General features: G+C 54.9%; 1 protein-coding gene across 1 annotated transcript in view; it reads right to left on the bottom strand.

The window, feature by feature from the left end:
* Window positions 1-985: 985 nt before the first annotated feature.
* Window positions 986-22,561, bottom strand: part of Ube3b (ubiquitin protein ligase E3B) — a 45,964-nt gene continuing 24,388 nt past the window's right edge. Inside the window, exons 15-28 of the mRNA XM_059249613.1 lie at window positions 21,227-21,398; window positions 19,619-19,737; window positions 18,979-19,093; window positions 18,209-18,308; window positions 15,741-15,860; window positions 12,477-12,653; window positions 12,258-12,368; window positions 11,148-11,285; window positions 10,833-10,898; window positions 9,706-9,764; window positions 7,261-7,443; window positions 6,479-6,590; window positions 3,558-3,650; window positions 986-2,788 (exon numbers count right to left, since the gene is read on the bottom strand). Coding sequence (XP_059105596.1) covers window positions 2,597-2,788; window positions 3,558-3,650; window positions 6,479-6,590; window positions 7,261-7,443; window positions 9,706-9,764; window positions 10,833-10,898; window positions 11,148-11,285; window positions 12,258-12,368; window positions 12,477-12,653; window positions 15,741-15,860; window positions 18,209-18,308; window positions 18,979-19,093; window positions 19,619-19,737; window positions 21,227-21,398 — 1,757 coding nt within the window. The 3' untranslated portion in view covers window positions 986-2,596. The remainder of the gene's footprint in view (window positions 2,789-3,557; window positions 3,651-6,478; window positions 6,591-7,260; window positions 7,444-9,705; window positions 9,765-10,832; window positions 10,899-11,147; window positions 11,286-12,257; window positions 12,369-12,476; window positions 12,654-15,740; window positions 15,861-18,208; window positions 18,309-18,978; window positions 19,094-19,618; window positions 19,738-21,226; window positions 21,399-22,561) is intronic.

Below are 22,561 nucleotides of genomic sequence, written 5' to 3'. Positions count from 1 at the left end.
ATAGACTGCCATCGAGAAGCTAATCCTGAGCCAGGCCCAGTCCCAGGACAGCTCATGCTATCACCACACCGATTATCAGTACATAGGATTCAAACTCCGAAGTCTCCCAGACAGAAATGGGCATGGAACTGGGCTCACAGGACTCAGTCAGGAGCTGACCCCGCAGCCCACGCAATGGACCTCTTTCCATAGTCCCGCAGCCAGTCTGAGCAATTTAAGGTTCCAGTGAGGTATGGTGACCTGAACCTGTGATCCCAGCGCTCAAGCAGCCCAGGCTACATAGTACACCCCCTAACTCGGGTGCACTGGATCCAGACGCGGACCAAACATAGGGGGAACCCAGTGTCGGCCTGATCTCCACTCCTTGCCGCACAGCTGAAGGATGACTGTCAGCACAGTGGAGGCCAGGGTGTTGCAGACCTCACCTAAATGTTCGTGAGCATGCACAGGTCCCGTCAGCACAGCAAATGATCCTGCTTGCTTCCCCGATAAACCAGCCAGCTGTTCGCACCGACTTCAGTTCCAAACACTACTCCAGGGCCGGGCTTTTGTTTTAGGTGGGTTTATATCACACTGCAGGCAGGTGGTGTGTCTTCAGGGCTTTGCAATATTTTTCTGTTAGTGGGGACACTGGGGTCCCAGAGATGTCCCAAGCAAGAGACATGTCTGAGCTATCTGGTTTCTCCCCATCAAACAAGCTGGCATTTGTAGGTACCATGTAAATCAGGAACTTCAAAGCTATGTTTGCAATCCTGGTACCACTACCTGTAGGAAGGGGGCAGAGGGAGACTGGCTCTAGGGATGTGTCCCTGAAATGTCACTTCCCAAAACAAAACTGGGCACATGTGACACTGCCCAGCTCTCCTAACTCAGCTCTGAAGCCAGGATGTCTGTCAAAACTCTGTCTTTTTGGTACTGTGGGTGTGTGGGATGGTGACCTGAGCCATCCAGGCACAGGGCTGAGTACAAACCAGAACAGCCACCATATGCTCAAGTACAAATTTATTAAAGCCCTGACATGTCTTGAGTCCACAAGTTACCTACAAAAACAATACCCACTCCTTTTCGGAAGCCACCAAGAGCCAATGGGCGCCAGTGAAAACCGGCTGTGACACACACTTGGTGCTTGGATAGTGTGATGTTGTACCTGCGGGCAAGCAGGCTCCGAGCGAACTACAGACAACCCTAGGTCAAAAACCAAGCGGGTCAAGTTGACACTGGTGTTCACAAGCCGCTCCCTCCCCATCCACGTCCCGCTGTAATTCTCAGGCTTCACGTTATTCGCACGGGCTGTGCACAGGGCCCAGGAGTCTGTGGGAAGCTGAGCACACACGTAGATGGTTGCAGACATCTTCCAAGGACCTTGCCATCCTTCCGTCCAAGTGAAGCTTGCACCGCTCTCCAGAAGCCTGCGGACCTTCCCCAGGCCCCCGGCCGCAGCTTCCTTCCCACTGTGCAGGTTCCCGAGGGAAGAAGGCATTTCCTTGCTTTAGTGCTATAGTCCTAAGCTGGCTCCACAGAGTGGAGGGGGACCAGGACTCCTGGCTTCCACCAGGGTGGAGGGATGCAAGAACATGATGAGACAAGACACAAAGCGGTGACCAGATCACTAAGCCAGAGCCTCTGCCTCCACATCCTGAACTGGAGAAAGTTCTTACGGTAAAGGGAAAGGAGGGCCCAGGTGCACAGAGGGTGGGAAGACAGAATGAAGTCCGAAACAAAGCAGAGAGAGCAGAGTCAACAGAGGTGGTGTGAGGTGTGTGGGATATACCCTCAGCCTCCTGGGCCGTTCAGTGCAATAGGACTCCTGTGCAAGGGATGGGCTTTGCAGTCCCTGGAATAAAGCACTGCCCAGGTGACTGGGCAGTACAGGCTCTGTGTTTCTCCGTAAGGTAACGAGGAGGGCAGACACACAGCCATAGTAGGTTCTGGGTACTCCAGGAATGGGGCTGCTCTCCAGGGTGAGCGTTTCTCTCCCAAGCTAGGACACCATGGAACAGGCCCGGGGCTGACAGCAAGGCTTCCCTGACAGCGTGGCCTGCTGAGGACTTGGGAGGGAGGGCTGTGGTGTGGAACACCTGCTCCCCTGTAGGAGAGACCCTAAACTGTGCTCAGCAGCCTCCCCGGCAGGAGCTGGGTTTGACTGTCTAGGAAGAGGCTGCTGTGAACAGGGTAGAGGCAGGGACTCTGCCGTGCATAGAGGCTTGGCGAGGCCGTACCTGAGTTTTTGGAACGGAAGGAGGAGCTCACAGGCACGGGCTTGGCGTACTCAGAGGGCGAAGGAAGAAAGCCTCACAGAACTACCAGGAGCTCCTCTGCAATCGCTAGGCCCAGGTTTCAGGCCCCAGAAGGCAGGAAGAGGGAGCACGGGGTGGGGTGGGGGGGTGAGGGGAATGACAGGGGCTTATTTTCAACAACACTCCCCAACACCTTGAGTGCGCTGTGCTGCATCCCCAAGCTTGGGCATCTCATGGCTATTGAGAGGGTCTGAGGACTCAAGTAAGCTGCCACACTCCTGGGAGCAGGGTGCCTCCAGGAGCTGAAGGGCTCTGGAGTCTGGGTGCTCTGGAGGGCAGGTGGGTGAGACTGGGCTGGGCTAGGAGAGCTCAAAGCCTGTGTTCATGCTGATGGCGTAGCGCAGTTTCTCTCGGAGGACGCTTTTCTTGCTGTAGTTGGGCAGCTTGAGCAGGTTGAAGCAAGTGGAAGAGGTGGGCAAACGCCCGCCTGGCTCCCGTTTGCGGATGGTGAAGAAGCCCCTGAGGACACTGCCCAGGGTGTCCCCAGTGTCCTGCAAGCACACACCACAGCTGGGGTCAGAAGTGCCTATGCAGTGCACACAGGTGAAGTCCAGCGGGACAGTGGCCTGAGCGGCTGAGGGGAACACTGCTGCTCTGGGCACTCACACGCAAGTCCTGTGCTAGGTCACCCCAGACGAGGGGCCTCCTGGCTAGAGGACGCTTATCAGTTAACTAAGACCGCAAGGACAGTGGCCCATGGCTGACAAGCACTCGGCTCAACTCTTCCCAAAGTCTGGAGGTGAGGACCATCTAGTACGTGACCAAAGGGAGTGCAGCCTGAAGAGAGGTGCTGAAGCAGGGGCACCCTGAGACCCACAGGCTTCAACAGGCAGGACATCTAAGCAACACCACCGTCAGGCTCCTAACACTGGGCACACAATCCTAGGACATTCTCCTTCACCCTGTAGGCGACAGGCGGCCTGCCAGGGCGAGCGTGGCCAGCAGGGGGAGCAGCTGGGGAGCAGACCTGCATTTGCCCTTATCCCGAGTGTCACCCTCTCTGACCCTGCCTCTTGGACCTTGCCAGATCGGCAGCCAGGAAAAGAGCATCCTAATTACACACTTGCACTTGCGCAGGCCTTCCCCAAGGAGGGACCCCAGAGAAAGAGCACTGACAGCCCACGCTGGCCTGGGTCTGCGGTGCCCGCTGTGGGCGGCACTCATGCTCCGAGAACCATGTAGGCAGGGGTGTGGGCACACGATAGGCGCAGCAGAGAACTGAGCAGAGGGAAGGAAGGGAAGGAACATGGCCTGACTGACCTGGTCATCTGACACTTCCACACAGCGGATGGAGAACGGAGGCTTGAGGTAGGCAAATCCTAGGAGTGGCGGCCGGGAGCAGCTGGTCACGAACTGCAATACAAGGCGCGTCAGTGGGACAGTCGGGGAAGCCATGCAGGGCCCCTCTCCCTCTGTGTGCTGCTCACTGATCTCTCACTAGAACTCGGGGTGACAGGGAGGTGCTGGCCCAACGCGTGCCCAGAACACATCACATATCTCAGGGTGTCACTCTCTGGAAACTGTGGCCCGCTGGGCAAGACCGATGGCTTGTAGGGTACTGGAGTGACAGCCCATGACACAGGTCTCCTGTTCACATTACTGTTGGACACTGTAGCTGAAGACGTCCCTCAGCTCCTGCTGTGCAGCACAGTTTAGAGCAGGTCTCTACTGCACTGTCGTACAGTAAACAGCAGGAACGGATCAGTGACATCTGTCCTCAGGGAGGGCGGCAGTGGTGACATCCGAGGGGGCCTGGGTGAGCAGATGCTAGTGGTGCCCACTAGCCAAGGCCTGGAGCCAGTGAGTCCTAGCGTGGCTTGTACCCGTGACCTCGTGCATTGGTACACACTGGTGTCTTGCAGGTATGCAGCGCATCCTGTGGGCTGCGTCCGCAGGAGATTTGGCAGCAATCAGCATGCTGAGAAAAGCCAGGTTTACAAGCCAGAGAGGCTGTGGGGACCGAGGTGTGGGACCCTGGATGTGGGACCTCTGGGCAGCCACCTTCTCAGCAGCATCCCAGCACCTCCTGGCCTTCTCCAAACACAGCCCTTGCCTTTGCTTCAGATGCGCTCGCTCCGCTCTGGACACACCTGACCAAGCTGGAAACTCACAGGTCAGCCCGCGTGGGGAAGACCTAGGAAACCCCTGCTTCAACTCAGCAGGAACCAAACGCAGGCTGTTTTCTAAGAGACAGAATTCCAAGTGTGGCTCCAAAATTCAGTAGCTAATGTTGTGTGGGTCAAAGACGACCATCACTAAAACATTTAGTGATGTTATAATAGCTAGACAGCTTTATGTGTCATGCTTCAAAAGCTTTTAGTAAGTCACTATGTTCCTGGGGCTGGAGAGATGGCTCAGAGGTTAAGGGAAGTGGTTGCTCTTCCAGGGAACCTGAGTTCGACTCCCAGTATCCAAATCAGGCCGCTCACAACTGCCTGCAATTCTAACTGGCTTCTGAGGGCACTCACACACACACAGCAGATACATATCTAAAATAAAATAAATCTTTAAAAAAGTTACGAGGCTGCCGCTCTGATAAGTTTAACTTTGCAGACTGGGGCTCTCGCTACATTTAAAAGCAACACAGCCATATCCTCTCGTGCAAGAATTTACACCTCCTCCGGCTGGCCCGGAGCCCGTGCAGCCAGGAAGGCAGGTGTGTAAGAGGTGCCGGTCTGGTAACAGGTGACCCAAGGCTCAGCTCTTGCACGGGCAGGTGACTGACTGTTCAAGTGTGAACCACTTACACTGCTCTCTAGGAGGCAGACGTGCAACCTCACAAGCAGCAGACTGCTCTGCCCGGGCGGTGCACTGCTGGGAAAAGCAGCCTATGCGCCCAGAACCACTTGTTGCAACAGACGCCCCTGTGCCCTGGAGACCCGTGGACGAGTGGAGCCCGTGTGTACACTGGCTGGACTGGAGTGGGTGAAGGCTTCTTCAGCGGGAGGGGACTGAACTCAGGATGGCCAGCAAGGAAGACCAGCTGTTGGTTTGGTGGGTGAGACCACCACACTGTCTTCACAAAAGCGGTCACACAAGAAGCTCACGTGTGTACACTGGGTGTGATGGCACACATTTGTAATACCAGCATTCAGAGGTGGAGACAGGAGGATCGGGACTCTAAGGTCATGCTTGGCTACAGGTTACAAGGCAAATCTGAGAGCATCTTGAGATACATGAGACCCTGCCTGGAGAGAGGGAGGGCAGAGGAAGAGAGGGATCGGGAGACAGAGAGAGACAGAGAAAGCATGCGAGCCAGCTAGGAGGCCTTAGGGCAAAGACTCCGAGGTGCTAAATGCACTCCTGGACTTTGGCAGGTGGCAAAGTGACAATGTGTGTTAATGACAATCCACCCACATGACGCAGGGACAGGCATGTATGTTACTTGGTGTCCTATAAATGCCTACACTCTGTGAGGTCAGTCATCAGAAACCAATGGCACCCAGGAACACAGTGGACACACAAGTCTTCACCGACACTGGAGCAGCAGTTAACGGCAGGTACCGTATCTGAGGAAGTACAAATAAGCCAGGCATGGAGGCCACACTTGGAATTCCAGTACTCAAGATGCTGAGGCAGGAGGACTGCCCTGAGTCTGGAGCAGACTAGGCTACAAAGTCCTGCCTGGGCTACACAGAGAGAACCTGACTCAACACCTGTGCTCACTCAAAGCAACACACAGTGCTGTCAGCCTAGACAGTTGTGTTTCCTTGGGACACTGTGTCTGTGTACATGATGCAGGTTCACACCACTGAGAAACGGTACTGGGGGTGGTCCCTTTTGGACAAGAAACTATACTGGAGCAGTATTTAGAACTGTCTGTATTTCTTTCTTTTCTGGAGACAGGGTCTCTCTGAGTAGCCCTGGCTGTCCTAGAACTCACCATGTGGACCAAGCCGGCCCTGCCTCCCGAGTGCTGGGAGTAAAGCCGTGTGTGTCACTACTTTCTTAAGTAATGAGACAGTATGAGGGTGATGAGGTGGGCACAGTGGCACACAGGACCCTGCTCCACTGAGGAGCAGACCGCAGGCCAGGCCCCGTCTCTCCAGCCCCTCTGTTCCTCAGCCTTCGGCACAGGAGCGAGGCTATGCCGACACGTGTGGCCCTCAGTGTGAATTACAGAGCGGCCCGAGGACAGCACCAGTGTTCAGGAACGCATATGAAAGTTGTAAAGGAGATACCTTCAGGAACATGGCTCTCTCGTCAGGCGTGAAGTCAGAAGCCAGAATGTCCCAGAGCCAGATGATGACTCTGTGACTCCCATGAAAGCCTCCGTAGTACACCGTGTGCTTCCTGAAAGCAATCAGAGAGGGCTCAGCACTGTGCTGGCGTCACGGGTACGGGCAGGCCGCTGCTCAGCACTGTGCTGGCGTCACGGGTACGGGCAGGCCGCTGCTCAGCACTGTGCTGGCGTCACGGGTACGGGCAGGCCGCTGCTCAGCAGTGTGCTGGCGTCACGGGTACGGGCAGGCCGCTGCTCAGCACTGTGCTGGCGTCACGGGTACGGGCAGGCCGCTGCTCAGCACTGTGCTGGCGTCACGGGTACGGGCAGGCCGCTGCTCAGCACTGTGCTGGCGTCATGGGTACGGGCAGGCCGCTGCTCAGCACTGTGCTGGCCTCATGGGTACGGGCAGCCCGCTGCTCAGCACTGTGCTGGCCTCATGGGTACGGGCAGCCCGCTGCTCAGCACTGTGCTGGCCTCATGGGTACGGGCAGGCCGCTGCTCAGCACTGTGCTGGCGTCATGGGTACGGGCAGGCCGCTGCATCTACACAAGCTCACACGTCACAGCCTCATCCTTGGGAAGCTAACCAGGCTAGGCTCCAGCACTGCTCTGCTGGAGCCTCAAAGAGCACCCAGTTCTCAGGGGCTCCCAGAATGACTCGGTATTAGGAGCCCAGTGAGGGGAACACCTCTCCTAGACGGCCTGAGCATGTCACCCTTCCCTCCTCACTGCCCCTTACTTCAAATCTTCCAGATCGATCTCCGCATTGTCCCCGGAGATGAGACGCTGAAGCTCAGGGGTAGAGAACATTCGGATCCACTCGGGCTTAATAATGGAGCGGAAGCCACTGATGAGGGCAGCCGCCTGGTTTTTGATTTGTGTGTGCATTCGAAAATGCGCCATCAGATGGATGTAGCTGATTCTGTTAACAAGAAAGAGAAACAAGGGGACTAATAGTTGGGGGTAGGCTGCTGCCCAATGGGCTAGGAGATAAGCCTAACATTTTTGAACCATTTTCCAAAACACAAACCACACTCAAGCATCTATCAGAACAATGATGGCGATGCCCATGATGGAAGCTCCTAAGTCATACATACACTGTGGGGCCCCGTGACTGCACCAAGTGTCCAAGGCACAGCACCCAACAGAACGCCCTGGGATGACCCCCCCCCCCATGTTCTCAGGAGTTAAAGAGCCACCTGCATAGGGGAGCCCCAGCTGATCACTCTCAAGGACACAGCTTAGTGCTCCCACAACTTCACGTTCAAAGTTCCACTAGAGCCTGTGGTGCTGGACGGCCCCATGTTCTGGATTATTCCAGGGTCAACAGGGAGGTCAGATGTACCAACAGCGACAGGCAAAGGGTCTTCTGTTTGTGCTTTATGCTCCCCGAGCTGGCTTATCTACAGCCGCAGGCTGGCACTCCAGCAGGCCTGCTGGTGTCGTTGCTGGGTGGGCAAACATGCCCAAGTACCCCGTTAAAAACTCCACGTTGTACTCGGGAGGCAGAAGCGGGCAATCTCTAAGTTCTAGGCCAGCCTGGTTTACAGAGTGCGTTCCAGGACAGCCAGGGAAACACAGAGAAAGTCTCAAAAAACAAACAAACAAAAACCCCGCCATGTTAAATATAGCCCAAATAATTCTGTTTTGCCCCACAATGCCCAGGCCAAAGTCACTGACCTTGAAATATTTCTAGTTTAAAAGTCATTCAGCAACAAACATTATACATTAATACATTCAAATGAATTTTTTGACTATCTCCTCCTTCCATGTATTCTATGAAGCAGGTTACCAATACGTGTGTGTGTGTGTGTGTGTGTGTGTGTGTGTGTGTGTGCATGTTAGAGAAAAACAAAGAGAGGAACTTGAATACCCAGAAGCCTGGGGGTAAGCAGGCACTGCCGGGCCCCTGAGACAAGAGCATGATTAGGTATCCTTGCCATATTCTGAGGCTTCACCATAGGCCCGAGCTATGACACAAGTTTCCCTTAGACTTCACAGCAGGAAAGAATCTTGTTCCAGCATAGCCCGCACAGACTCACCTCCCCGGCCCTTCAGCCTGTGTAGACTCATCTCCCCTGACCTTTTAGGCTGTGTGAACTCACTTTTTCTAACTGTTATTTGCACATATCACACACACACCATCACCCTTAGCCATAGCTCCCTGCGGGGTGGGCAGGATCTACAGGGCATGTCTCACTCATATCTGCTGTCAAAAGTTTCACGACCCCTTGTATATCTCAAAAGCTGTTCTACACATTTCACACTCTGCCCTGTGAGGAACAGTCACAGGGCACACACAGGCAGGACCAGGGCTCACCCCTGCACCGAGACCCAAACCTCAGCCACCTCTTCACTGCGGGCAGTGCTTTGTGCTTTGTTTCAAGTTTTCAAACCAATGTCCCGTGGCTACAGGGCAAGGCTGATGTGTCTGGATTCTGCCGACCACTGTCCGACTGTTAAAGTTAAAACACAAAACTCCCCCAGCACACTGGCTACCAGACTAGCTGACCCCAGAGGAACAAGGTGCAGGGGGCTGTACTGGGACCAGACGACTCACAGGAACAGTTCAAATCCCGAGCAGGGGTGGCAGACAGCCGACGAGAGGCCCGACGCCCCTCCTCCTGCCACCTTCTACCCCTCTAACTAGGCCGGCCGGCCTGGGTGCAGACCAGGGCTTTGTTCCTGGGATCAAAGGACTGACATCCAGGACAGATTACTAGAACCGCATTATCTGTGACGGGAGCTGCTGTCTCAGCACTTCCTTCAACCCACCACTACGTGCACATCTGCCACATCTGCACTCACACTGTCTTCCGGAGAACAGCCACAGACAGTCACTCTCAAGTGTCCCTGCTCGCTCGCTCGCTCGCCTGCCCTCAGGACAGCACGCCCAAGCTGCTCAGGCTCCAGCCCTCAGCGGGGCCTTCACTACATTCCTAAGAACAGCACCCGGTGCCTCTGACCTTCCAAGTGCTTCTGCCAAGACTAAACCGTCCACTCTTATTTTGCAAATTGAATTTAATACAATTCCAGCCTACGAACTACAACCAGAAAATTCCATTATGATATTTATGGACTCTTTCCACCTCAATCTATCTTAATAAATTCTCAGCATAACTCCGGAGAGCCAGAATGAAGTCTTTTCAAGTGCTGACCTTAACCGTCTGATTGTTATACTCACTTATTTTCATTTGTAACAGGAATGGTCTTCCCTCCAGGAACCAGCTCATGGCAGACAAGCTGGGGGAGAAGACAGGAGTAATTACCAGAGAGAGTTCTGACAGGGAACATGAAAGGCCCGGCACGAACGACCACGGTAATGACAGAGTTAAGATGCCGGGCTTGAGAGCGATCCTTTTTTACAAAACCCCGGGGCCGAAACACCACCAAGCAGGCCTCATGAGACCAACAGGAAAGGTTTCTCATCTAATCCTCGTCCACACGTGTGCACTAAGGGTGCTGGAAGCCACAGAAGGACCTGTGCTAGTTAGTGCTAAGGGCAGGAGTGGGGTGTGAACATCCCCACGTGGGAATACTGCACAGCCACCTAAAAACGTGATAAGAGCGTGGACTTAGTGGGGGAAAGATTATACTCCAGGAGACATAGTATCATGTCTGCAACACACGCACATGCACACACACACACTCACACACGTGTGTGAGTCTGAAAGCCACAGGGCACACGTTACAAGAGCACACTCCACACACAGGTGTCGCCGATGCTCTAAAGACCGAATAAGCTCTGAGGTGACACAGGCCGAGTCTGAGAAGCCAGCTCTGTACCAATAGGCTCCTGGTTTCTCCAGAGCAGACCTCAGGCTCCGCGGACAGAGAGCCTCCCACAGGGACACAGAGGAGGGGGCAGAGGACATGGAGAGTCGTGCCAGTAACTGTGACAGAAATGGCTTCCGCCTGCCTGACTCGGGGCGTTTTCTTCTCTGCTCCTGATGACAGTGTGACAAGGATCTGACTTCCCTAGAGGAGCTTCACCTCAGGTGCTGTCCTTCCACATCACGTCAGAAACTGCCATCTCTATGGCCGGTCCTCAGCATGGATTTCCAAACTGAGGCTCACAGCTTGTCACAACAGGAAGGCGGGGTGGAGGCAGATACTGCCTCAAGTCCCAAGACGAGGAGACGCAGGCAAAGCCCAGGCTGGCTGAGGTGAGCATGCAAAGGCCAGAAGAACAGGAAACCCTCCCTCCTGGCCAGGTGACAGACAGACCCTCAGTGGGCAGATTTCTGAGGGAAATCCCATGAACCGGCAGGTCTCAACACCGGAAGCAGCCTGCCAGATCAGCCTACATACCTGCCCCATGACGTCTTCGTCGTAAGACAGTGTCAGGCCGAGGTCAGCGATGTCTCCATCATAGCGCTAAGGGAGCAGAGAGAAAGCAGTGGGGCTTGTGTGGGTGGAGAGGTCTTCCCGCCTTGAGAGGCCAGGGCCAGCTGCGCTGCCCACCTTCAGGCAGAGGCGGCTCGTCATGAGGATGGAGGAGGCCGTGAGCCTCGGCTGGCCGTGAGAGGGGTCAGAGGAGGGCTGGGGCCGTTCCCGGTCTCAGGGACTGGAAAGGTGGAACCTAGCCGGTGTTGGCTGTGGATTCACCCGCCACTCAGCACTGACCTTGATGGAGGTAAGGTTTTTATAAAACTCTGAGTCCAGCGAAGGGAGCTCATCCACGGAGCTATAGAAGATGCTGTGGTGGTGCCCGAGCATCTGGCTTAGGAAGAAGGAGGCAAAGGGCACGTCCACCACGATCCCCTAGGAGAGAGAGGAGGGTGGGGACTCAGGCACCAGCCAGGGCAGCTTGGGCTGCAGGGGCAGCCTGAGGGCGCTAGTGGTGTCTGTTTAGTCTGGAGCTGTCCTTCCCCGACACCTAAGAAATGTCCTGGGGGTGGGGAGTCTTGGAGAGCAACGGTCTTGGGCACAGGCCCCAGAGCCATGTAGCGCAGGGATGAGGCTTCTGCTCAGCTGCTCGGGCGGCTCCACAACCCGTGTGTCCATGGATGGGCACCAGGAGCTGTGAGGGACTCCCCTGAGGCCTGAGGAAGCCCCACTACCTTGACCCTACGAGCCCAAGGAGCAGAAGCCAACAACAGTCCTGAGACGCGGCCCTAGAGCCAGGCCCGGCCCTCCCCGTGGATGACAACCCAGTCACGCAGCTCCTCCTACCCCACTTTCCCGAAGTGCCCGGCTCAGGGGAAGGTAAGGCAGGTAACCGCTACACTGCTGGCCACACCCACGCTCTCGGCCCTAGATTGCTAACTCCCAGGGACTTCCACCTCCTGAAGTTTCCACGCACGTGACAGATTCAGCACTGGGCTGGGGGTGTCAGCAGCAGAGAGTACTGACTAAGCGTGGGAGCTCTAGGTCCCACCCCAAACAAACCACTCACACGCCACCTCTCATGTATCACTGCATGGCTCTGCTGCTGTTGTTTTGTTTCTGGTTTTTCAAGACAGTCCTTTTTTGTTTTTGTTTTTCTCTGTGTAGCCCTGGCTGTCCTGGAACTCACTCTGTAGACTAGGCTGGCCTCGAACTCACAGAGCTCCACCTGCCTCTGCCTCCCAAGTGCTGGGATTAAAGGCGTGCGCCACCACTACCACCTCCAACACGTGTTTTTCTTCTTTTGGAGACAGGGTCTTGCTACCTATCCCTGACTGGGATTACAGGGTGCGCCACCATGCCCGCCTCTCAGGCGGCACTTCACGCTTGTCCACACTGAGTGCCTACCTCATACACAGCCTTTCCCAGCATCTTCCCCACAAACTCGAAGAGCTGCAGGTAATTCTCATGGATGTAGGACGTGGGTGAGGGGTACAGCCTCTCATCTCCGCTGGTTGTCTGCCAGGAGGAAGGACAGTGAGAGGTGGAAGTTAAGGGGCCGTCCTCACTCCACATTGGTTCCCTGTGTCTGGCTGCTGCCAAGCCCCCCGGTGCCTCCTTAATCACCTTGAACAGATTGAGTGCGGGGTCAAACACCCTCTTGATGATCTCCTCCAAAAACTCCTTAAAGACACCGTCCTGGTCGATGCCCGCTTCATCCACCCCGAGGTCATTGACGAACTTCACTCGGATCACACCTTTCATGGCATGCTGGGGAAGCTGCCGGAGCTGTTCGTACCCGTCCTACCAAGACAGATTCCAACCGTGAGGAGTGCAAGTCAGGACATCGGCCATGGGAGGATTCACTCAATGGCGACGATGTCTCACTCCCTGGCATGTGGAGACTGCCCTCAGGAGGACACAGAGAGAATTAGAAAGAGTTGTGCTACCTCTGGGCCATCAAAGGCAGAGGACACGGGGACAAGATGGATCTCTCTCTCCCTTCTTTAATGCTGGGAGTATCTTTCAGCTCATGGGCAGTCAGACCTACATGACATTATAAAACGAAAACCCGGGTCCTGGTGCTGAGGGTAACTGTGAGGAGGGGGCTGGGGAAGTCAGAGCAATTGGGCCACCTTTCTGAACTAGAAAGACCCCCCCACCCCCCACCCCCTCCACCCCCTGGCAGCAGAAATACGGTAGCAGAAGACAAGGGGGGATGGAGTCCAGGTGCAGCAGTGATGCTGGGTCTGCAGGAGGGTCATCAGTGGCGGGAGAGGTCTGAGTTTTGCTGGACTGTGGTCAGCTCCCTCAAAACACAGCCATTTGTGGGGTGTGGCTCTGGCAGAGTGCGTGGGAAAGTGAGCTTAGTTCATGTCAGGCCCTGGGTGTGAGCCAAGCTCTGGAGACCAAGAGCAGTAACTGCAGATAATGAGTGCATGTCTCCGATTCAGAACTCCACACGCACGTTCCAAGTCTACTAAAACACACGTGCTGGCTAGTTTTATGTCACCTGAGAGGAAGGAACCTCAGCGGAGAAATGACTTCCCTAAGGTCTGGCTGTAGGCAAGCCTGTAGGCTATTTCCTTAATTAGTGATGGGTGGGGGCAGCCCTGGCTGGCAGTCCTGGGCTCTAAGAAAGCGGGTTGAGCAGGGCTGTGGGGAGCAAGCCGGTGAGCAGCACTCCTGCTCCTCTGTGGCCGGTTACTGCTGCTGCCTCCAACTTCCTGCCCAGTTGAGCTCCTGCCTTGGCTCTCCTTAATGGAGTGCGGTTCAGGATGTGCAAGCCAAATAGAGCCTTGCTTTCTCTCCAACTTGCTTTTGGTCACGGTTTCACCACTGCAGCAGTGACCTGCCTAAGGCAGAGGCCTCCGGGTTCTCGTCTGAACAAGTTTTCCTGGCATCCGACTGTTACTGGTGTCGGGTGCTGGGGTTTCTGTCCTGGAGCAGCACTGTCACAGTTAGCCGACGTGACACAGACCACACCATGGCATCTGTCATCCATCCGTGTGCTGTCCTGGTCGCCTCTGACACAGAGCCAGCGAACAACCCGGCAGCACAGGAGCCCTGTTTTGGGGTCCCCTGCTGCCTTCTGTCATGCTCCTGTGGTGTCTCCGCCTCTTGGCAGAGGTTCCCTCAGGCTGGTGAGCCAAGGGAGAATGACCACAGTCCCCGGGCACCAACAGGAAGCCAGCTGTGGGCACACACATGTGAAAAGTAAGCACACGCACTCAGGAGGCTGAGGCAGAATCGCTGTGAGTTGGAGACCAGCCTGAGTTACAGAGGAGCCCAGGCCTGGAAACCAAACAAACCCGCCCGACCTGAGAACAGTTAAGATGGACCGGAGAGTGAGCTGTTAGGCAGCTGTGGCACTAAACACCATGACCCGGCACTTGGGCAGGACCCGGAGGACGGGCAGAGGGCTCCAGCATGCTCCTGGTACCTGACGACTTCTCTGTTCTGTCTCGAGTCCTGGCAGCAGGTGTGTGGATTTGGGGCTTTAATGGGGTGGCACATGTGACCTTCTGAGCCAGCACGTGACGGTGCTCAAGCGATGTAGACTCATTCCTGCTTGATCTGAGCCACACCACCCGCTTCAAGAGGTTGTAAGAGGAATGTGCCACCTGCCTCCTCTGATGCACCCCTGCCCTGTGGGCACTGCTGTGGTTACGTGAGGATCACACACATGCTTCACAGGACAGAGTCAGTGTCCACCATGCTGAAGCGGACGATGGTGAGTCAGGTCTGTCAGGCCAGGCTGTCACGAGTACCAGAGGGGGCTAGATTCAAAGTCTAGGTTTACGTGGCCTCGATTCTGCTTTTGACAGGGCAAGGGGCAGGGGCTGGATAAGAGCATGTCTGAGCTTCCCCCGTCCTGACTAATGATAGTTGACCTGAAGTAGGGTTGTTTGTGCAGGATGGTAAAATCGACCAGAACCGTGGCCTCACGTCCCCGTCGAGTTCAGCCCACTAAGAAGGAAGACTTGACCCGGCAGTGGTGGCGCACGCCTTTGATCCAAACACTTAGGAGGCAGAGGCAGGCGGATCTCTGTGAGTTCCAGGCCAGCCTGGTCTACAGAGTGAGTTCTAGGACAGCCAGGGCTACACAGGGAAACCCTGTCTCAAAAAGACAAACAACAACAACAACAACAACAAACCCCAAAGACAGACTGTGGCTTGTCACCAACACTGTTGGCAGACACACAGGCACAGACAGCATACAGCCCTTCAGCAGTGCCCTAGGGATACAGTCAGGAGGAGGTTTAAACCTCTGCTTTACAGAGGACACACCTCTGTGGCAGCCTTCCACAGACTTTCCGCTCACCTCAAAACACATCAAGACACCGTGAAAATGTGACCCAGAGGCTACGTGCTTAAGGACAGGGCACCCACTTCTTACTTGTGAAGTGGCCACACGGAGTGGCAACCCTGGACAAGGTGTGGATTGAGGTGACAGTGCTTGAATCTCCTGTTGTATCTAGAGGCCTGAGTGCTGCCATGAGAGAATTTGTGTGACCCAGCCAGAGTAATGCCTGCACCGCATCCTCAAAACCGAGGCTGGGGACAGGCTGGCCAGGACAACGGAGTCAGCACAGACCCGAGGAAGGAGGGGCGCTCACTGCACTGAGCTCTTGACCTTGTCTCACAGAGGTGTTAGGAGTCTGTTTTCCCAGGGGCCCTCACAGGGCAAAGGAAGTCACTGAAGATCCCCAGCACTGAGCACACGCTAGACTGAGCAGCTACTCTGCAGCTGACTGGCTAAACGTCCCTTCCTGTTCTAAGAGCCTCATTCTGAGTTTTCATACCACAGCGTGACAAGAGGGTCTGGAAGCAGCAGGCACCCACCAGATCCACCCGACAGAGCACTCTCCGCTGGAGGTGGCCACTCACCTCCAACATCCGGGACCTTCGGATAGTGATGTGCGTGACGTGAGGGGAGGCAGAGCTGGTTTCCACAAGCCCCAGCTTCTCCTTCTCCTTGGTAACCATGTTTCGGAACAGGAGAACTCTCTGAAATGAGCAAAGGTGGACCAGAAACGGTTAACAACTAATGTCAAACCAAACCAAACCAAAATCCACCCTACAAAATGACCACCATTCAAGTCAACGGAGACGGGATGAGAACAGGACGCCCTGCAGAGGTGTCCTGTGAGAACAGTGAGCATTCCCCAAAGAACCTCCGGGAACTAGAAACAGAGCTAACCCTGCACGGAGACAGGCCCCTTTCAGAGAGAGATGCCGGCCACAGCTGGAGTCCAGCTAGGACCGGTCCAATCAAAACCCATTCTCACGTCGTCAGTAACCATCTCAGAAGCCCAGGGCACAGCCAGTCACACGGGCTGCTTTCGATAGATGTGCCTGCTCTAAGGGAAATCAATACTATGAACTTTAGACACAAAAACTATTCAAAGGCAATCTTTCCCACTGTCATATATAAAAATGAGCCTACAGTGTAAGGATCCTTGGCCTTTCTGTCTGTATCCCATGTCCTCAGACCTGCCCGAGCAGGTTTCCAGTCAGCACTCAGAGAGAACCTATCTCCTCAGCCCCAGGATTCTGACAAGTACCTTTATTTTATTTAAGAGACTCGGGTCTTTATGTTACTCAGGCTGGCCTCTCTCTTCTTGTCTCAAGGCACCTTCTCAGCTTCCCAAGCGGCCCGGAGCAAGTGCACAGGCCACTGAGCCCAGCCAAAGGCCTTTCAGTAAGTACCGAGAACACAGGCCTTGTGGCACCACAGGCACAGGGACCACGGCATCCCAGTGAGGGGAGCTGACCGAACACACGTACCAGTCACAGCTGTACTTTCAAACATGGAGCTGGGGCTGAAGAGAGGGCTCAGCTCTTAAGAGCACTTGTTACTCTCAGAGGACCCAGGTCTGGTTCTCAGCACCCACATGGAACCCAGCCTAGATGGATGTCCACAAAACAAGTGCAATTCTATCCAGCAGTAAAGAAGGATGCAATCACATCATCTGCAGGAAAATGGGTAGGCGTGGGGACCATCATGCCAAGGGAACTCAGCCAGATGGAGACAAAGGTATTTTCTTCCACACATGGAGCCTTTTCTGAGGGGGGCACGGTACTGTCCCAGTGTCCAGCCCATCCCGATGCTCCTACCAGAGTGCCTGACCCTTTCCAAGGCCTGCGCATACCCCAGGAAGTGACCACACATCCCTGCTTTCCTTCCTTCTCTCTTCCGTGCTCTCTGATAAACCCCTGCACCACCACCCCACCCCAGCAGACAGACCCGTTGCCCACCTCCTCCTGCTGCTCACAGACCTGCCTTTGTCTAGCTCCCTAAGCTGGGGTGGCTCTCCCAGCCAGAGACCCCGCTTCCACCTCCAGCCCTTCTTGCTGGACTCTGTCACCTTTCTCCTCTGGCTTGACTGCTCTGGCCAGTCCCCACATCATGGCCAGAGCCATCTTTCTGAAGCACAGCTCTGAGCAGGGCCTCTGTTCTGGACCAGCCTCAGGAGACCAGCCGTGCTTCACAAGGCTCTGGCTTCATTTCCGACCCATCCTTCATACTCTCTCTTGTCCCAGGCCTTGAAGCCCGACCCCTCACTTCTCTTTGAGTTGAACGTATCATTTTTATCATTTCTGAGTTATAGCAGAGTGAATATCCCACTTTTCATGAATTAGAAAATACTTACTGATTAGATGCAGGGAAATCTAAGTTAAAAAGTTACTTTAACTCTCACACAGTGGATCTAAAAGTTCATATAACAATTTTATGCAAATCTAAACTGAAATCCAAGCAATGAGAAAGTGCATCAGTGGGAGATTGACAATTTTTTTTGTTTTTTTTTCGAGACAGGGTTTCTCTGTGTAGTTTTGGTGCCTGTCCTGAATCTCACTCTGTAGACTAGGCTGGCCTCAAACTCACAGAGATCCGCCTGCCTCTGCCTCCCGAGTGCTGGGATTAAAGGCTTGCGCCACCACCGCCTGGCTGACTATTTTTTAATTAAAGTTATTTTTCACTTAAAAAATGAACTAATTACTTGGTTCGTGTGTGCAGGTGATTGTGGGGGTGCCTGCCATGCCGCTGTGTGGAGGTCAGAGGGCAATCTGCTGAAGTTAGTGTTTTCCTGCCACCATGTGGGAGCCCTGTCTTGACCCCTTTTCCTCCCCGAGGGCTCCATGAGGTCCACGTGCTGCGATTTAACACAGCACACACCTCACGTCACCTGATGTCACCCCGCCTCCTCTGTCTGCACCCCAGTGCACAGCCCAAGGTGCCTGAGTAAGAAAGGCCACCACTGTGTGCAGGACGAGTGACGCCCCACAGCCATGTCCTCTCATAATGGGGAGGAGCCAGAAACAACACAAGGACAGAAGGCACCGAATCAACTCACGTTCTTGTGAGGAACAACATGGGGGATGTGCTGCAGGACCAGCTGAGCCCTCTTGCGGTCCTTGTCGAGTTCCTGGAAGAGCACGCCAGGCTTGAGATCCCTTCAGGAGAGACACAGGTGTGGTCACCAAAACCAGAAAAGCCTTTTCTAGGGCAGGGCTGGCAGGGCTGGGCACAAGGCCAAGCGTGGTGGCCGCCCGCCCTTTCATGGACATCTTATGGGCATACAGCCACACCCGCTCGTCCTACGTGCACGGCCTGTGGCCGTCTGGACGTCCCCAGAGCAGCGGGAATGGCTAGGGCAGAGCTGTCTGGCCCACAGAGCCCTTTCCGGCAGGGTCTGTGAGGCCCTGCTCAGGGGTCACAACTGTGACAGTCACTGACAGGAATGCTCTTGACTTCAGCTGCTGTCACAGGGCTCCTCAGCCCACCTCCCCAAACCGGGAAGCAGTTTTCACTCGGGGAATTCTGCTGATAAATGTAACTATCAGATCAGTCGAGAGAACCTCTCTTCCTAGCCTAGATGAGACAGCTGCTGTGACCTGTCACCTTCGACTGACTGGAACGACATTGGTGGAGCAGGAGACTGCTCCGCGACACAGCCAGACAGGTGCTTCACAGAACAGCAGCTCTCTCCACAGACAAATGGATGGAGTGCAAGAGAAGAGAAGGTTCGTCGCTCCAAGAGCGCGTGCCAAGCAGCTGGCCAGCTGTGCTGCAGGCGTGAGGGAGGACCCGGGCTTCAGCAGCCCTTCCCCACCCCGTGCTCACTTTCGCAGCCAGTGGTCCTCAGGAGCGAAGCGCCTTCGGCAGTCTCGCTCATACAGCACCATCAGCCACCCGTGGACGGACTGGAACAGCTCCAGGGTCTCACCCTTGGCGTTCTCTGTGCAGCAAACAGGAGGGGTCAGAGCTGGAGGGCAGCGCTCAGCGTGGCGTCTGGTACTCTGCTCCAGTGGAACCACAGGCTCTTTGGGACTGTTCTAAATGTCCCTAGGGCCTGGGTACCTTTTGGGGGAGCCACTCACGCTGCACCCCAAGAATGCACCATCCAAAGGCCCTTCTCCTCTAAGGAGCTTTGTACTGAACTGGCGGAAACGTGTCAGAAAAGCAGGACTTGCCCACAGCAGGAACGGGCACAAGCTCCATCCCCATGGAAACCAAAGTGTCGATGTAAAGGGCGTTTCAGGGCAGACCTCGTCACTAATACCAACCCCACGTGCATAGGCTGAAGGAGCCGGCAGAGAGAGACCTCTGCACCACACCACTGTCTCATGAGCTCACCCAGCCACGGGAGAAGACGTGCATTCTCTACCACCTCTGGTAAACAAAGGTGAGACACCCGCAGCTGAGGGGACAGACCGGCCTCCTGGGGGGCAGCACCAAAGAATGGTGGACACCTTCACCTTACCTACAATTCCATCCCAGATCATCTTAAACACGAAGGAGTTGAGGAAGGAGGAGATGGTGACTAGCTCTTCCAGCTTGAATGAGATTTGTTCTTCATATACTTCAATGTCATCGAGGATGCTGAATGAGGCAGAAAACTGTTCAGAATTTTCCACTGAGAAAAGGAGACAAACGAGACCTCACTGTCTTCTAGGAGAAGAGAGCACTGGCTTTTCTAGACACATCCTGCACGGCTTGCAGACTAACGGCTGATGTCTAAGACCTCCTCAGAGAAGCCAGGGGAGGAGCTGCTGGGGTTTAGATGAAGCAAGTCGGCTACGAGCTGGAGACGGCTCTTGGGGGCTCGCTAATCCTTCTACCTTCTGCTTATGTGGACTTGTTCAGAGCAGTTCTTCTCGGGGCCTTCCCAGTGAGCGGCCTGTGGCACATTCTCTGTCACACCTCACCCATGCCTGAGTGTGAGGGAGTCTTGAGTGAATCGGTGCTTACTAAGGAGCACCGTGAAACCACATCCCACACCTAGGAGAGACCAGTGGCACCTGGTGGTTGTGAGCGAATCAGTATTTGAAAGAATGAATGAATGTATGAATGAATGAATGAATTAATGAATGAATGAACACATGACACAGCTCAACTGAAGATTTATGGAAACCTCTCCACGTGCTTTAGAATACAGCTCAGTCTTGGGTTAGCCTTGCCTCAGCCATTAGGGTGTTTATCCCGCTCACTAGACCCTTCTTCTAGGGCACCCAGTCGGCCAGCGACAGGTCCCTGAACCCTCTTGATATGAGATCGTCCAGTGTGAACATCGCTGCTTGAGGTCCGTTCTAGATCTTTCCAATGACCCCTGGGGAGAGTGGAGGACAGACAGCGGCAAGTGTAGAAGGGGACACAAGATTCTTGGGAATGTCCCAGGCTGTGCCTGACGCGTCCTAAATAACTAATAAATAACGCCTTCTCTTAGTTCTGTCTGCACGGTAGGTGATGTTGCCTCTAACCACCAAGGAGGAAAGGGCGCTCGGCAAGGTCAGCTCTGCTGTCTGGAGTCAGCCTGGTAACCGGGCTGCAAGCACTCGGCACTGACCACCTCCGCTAATCCTGACCAATGCCTCAGAGGCGGGTGCTGGCGTCACTTCATTTATAGACGAGGAAACTGGTGTCTCAGTAAACAACTGGCCCAGGTTTTACAGCCTGGTTTCTGAGTCTGCAGTTTTCCTGTAATCTATCTATCAGTGAATAAATGGCTGGGGTGTGGTCTGAACACATCTCCAGAGACCCTCACGGGCCACGGCTGCTGCCCTGAAAGGATCCAGCAACTGCTGAACCCCTGGCACAGGCCACGCTTTGTGAATGCCGTCTATTCTTTTGCGGGGAGAGGCAAGAGGTTATGGGTTCTTGCTATGTTGACCAGGCTGGCCTGGAACTTATGCGCTCAAGTGATTCTCCTGCCTCAGCCTCCCGAGTGGCTGCCTTACAGGCGTGCATCACCATGCCCAGCTCTTGGCCAGTTCTTACAGTGACCCGCCACACGGGTGCAGTTACTGGCTTCCCCACAGTGCTGATGGCCCCGCTGAGTCCTAGCCAGGGCGTGCAGCCCACATCGACCTACGTGATGAGGTGCCGGGAACAATCACAGAACAGCATCAGCATGGCCAGGAGCTGCTTGGACTCTCCAGTGTCATTGTTCAGGCATTCCAAGAAGAGCTTTAACCCTCCATGGGGCCCCAGCTCACAGATAAAGGCCCACAGCTTGGGCAGCAGGTCATCAAGGTACGTAAGACCTGGAAAAGGAGAGAAACCCAAGCTTCAGGTGGGGACTCCAGCTGGTCTGTTATTTCTTCCTTTCCAGTGGAAAAGCACAGCACTTAAACCAGCGTGCAAGAGAAGATCCAGCAGGAAAAGCTTTTCCTCGCCGAGAGTCACAACAGCAAAGGGGTAGCTGACCTGGGTGGAGGCTCACAAGCACCAGACTCCACTCTGCAAGGCAGAGCAGCACCCGCCCACAAAGCCCAGTGCAGCTCTGCCTATAAGAGGAGCTGAAGCACAGCGAGGCCCAGTTACTGTCCCTATCCCATGGCTGGAGTCAGAGTAAGAGACAGAACCTGGGTCTTTCTGATGAGCAGCCATGTTTTAAGTCAGGAAACCCACTAAGGTCAGAGGGTATTTTTAAGTTTTGCAGGCCAGGGGATCTCTGGTGGTAAAAGCCTGAGACAAATTAAATTTATCAGAGTTTAACTAAGTGAAGAGTGGCCACACCCTGGCAGCACTCGGTTCAGAGTGCAGCGTCCAGACTGGGGAGGCGGCGTGCACCCCAGCCTGGCACTTCCTTTATTGAACTGGTCTGGTCAGCTGGCCACTCCGACTGCCTGAGGCTTGCTGGCATGGCTCTGACTCAGCCACTTGTTACGGGAGCATTCACACAAGTCGGCTGTTTGCTTGGCCTTCATGGTAAATAAGAAGAGGCCAAGTTTACGTGACACTGTTACTACACTTGGTGCTAGCACAGAGCAGATAGGAACGAAGGGACAGAATGGATCTGGCTGTGTCCCACTGAAGAGTATTTATGACTGTGAGTGAAGGCTGGCATGGTCTATGGGCAGACCCTTGTCTTGAGCAATCTCGCAGGCTCACTGCATTTGGATGTGCTCCCTCCTACCTGAGACGCTCTACTAAAACCAGGAAAGCAAGGAATGACTGCAGCAGAGACGCTCCAGAAGGAACCCTCGGGGAACCTTCTAATCCGCTTCCCGGGGGCTCCAGGGCCTGGACAGAGCCAGACTGGTCGACCTTCGGCCAACGCTGTGGCAGTGACTAGGAAAGCCTGGGCCGGGGCTCCAGCATGCCGCAGACACAGCTAAGACGGCCCGGAGAGCGGCAGGGCCTGCTCCGACCTGCCACCTCTCAGTGGGTAAGGTGCTCTCTGAGTTATTCCCAGATGAAGCCG

Source organism: Peromyscus eremicus, chromosome 23 (genome assembly GCF_949786415.1).
Source record: "Peromyscus eremicus chromosome 23, PerEre_H2_v1, whole genome shotgun sequence".
Taxonomy (NCBI): Eukaryota; Metazoa; Chordata; class Mammalia; order Rodentia; family Cricetidae; genus Peromyscus; species Peromyscus eremicus.
The sequence above is the reverse complement of the archived record's forward strand: the minus strand, read 5'-3'. Positions and strand labels throughout refer to the sequence as shown.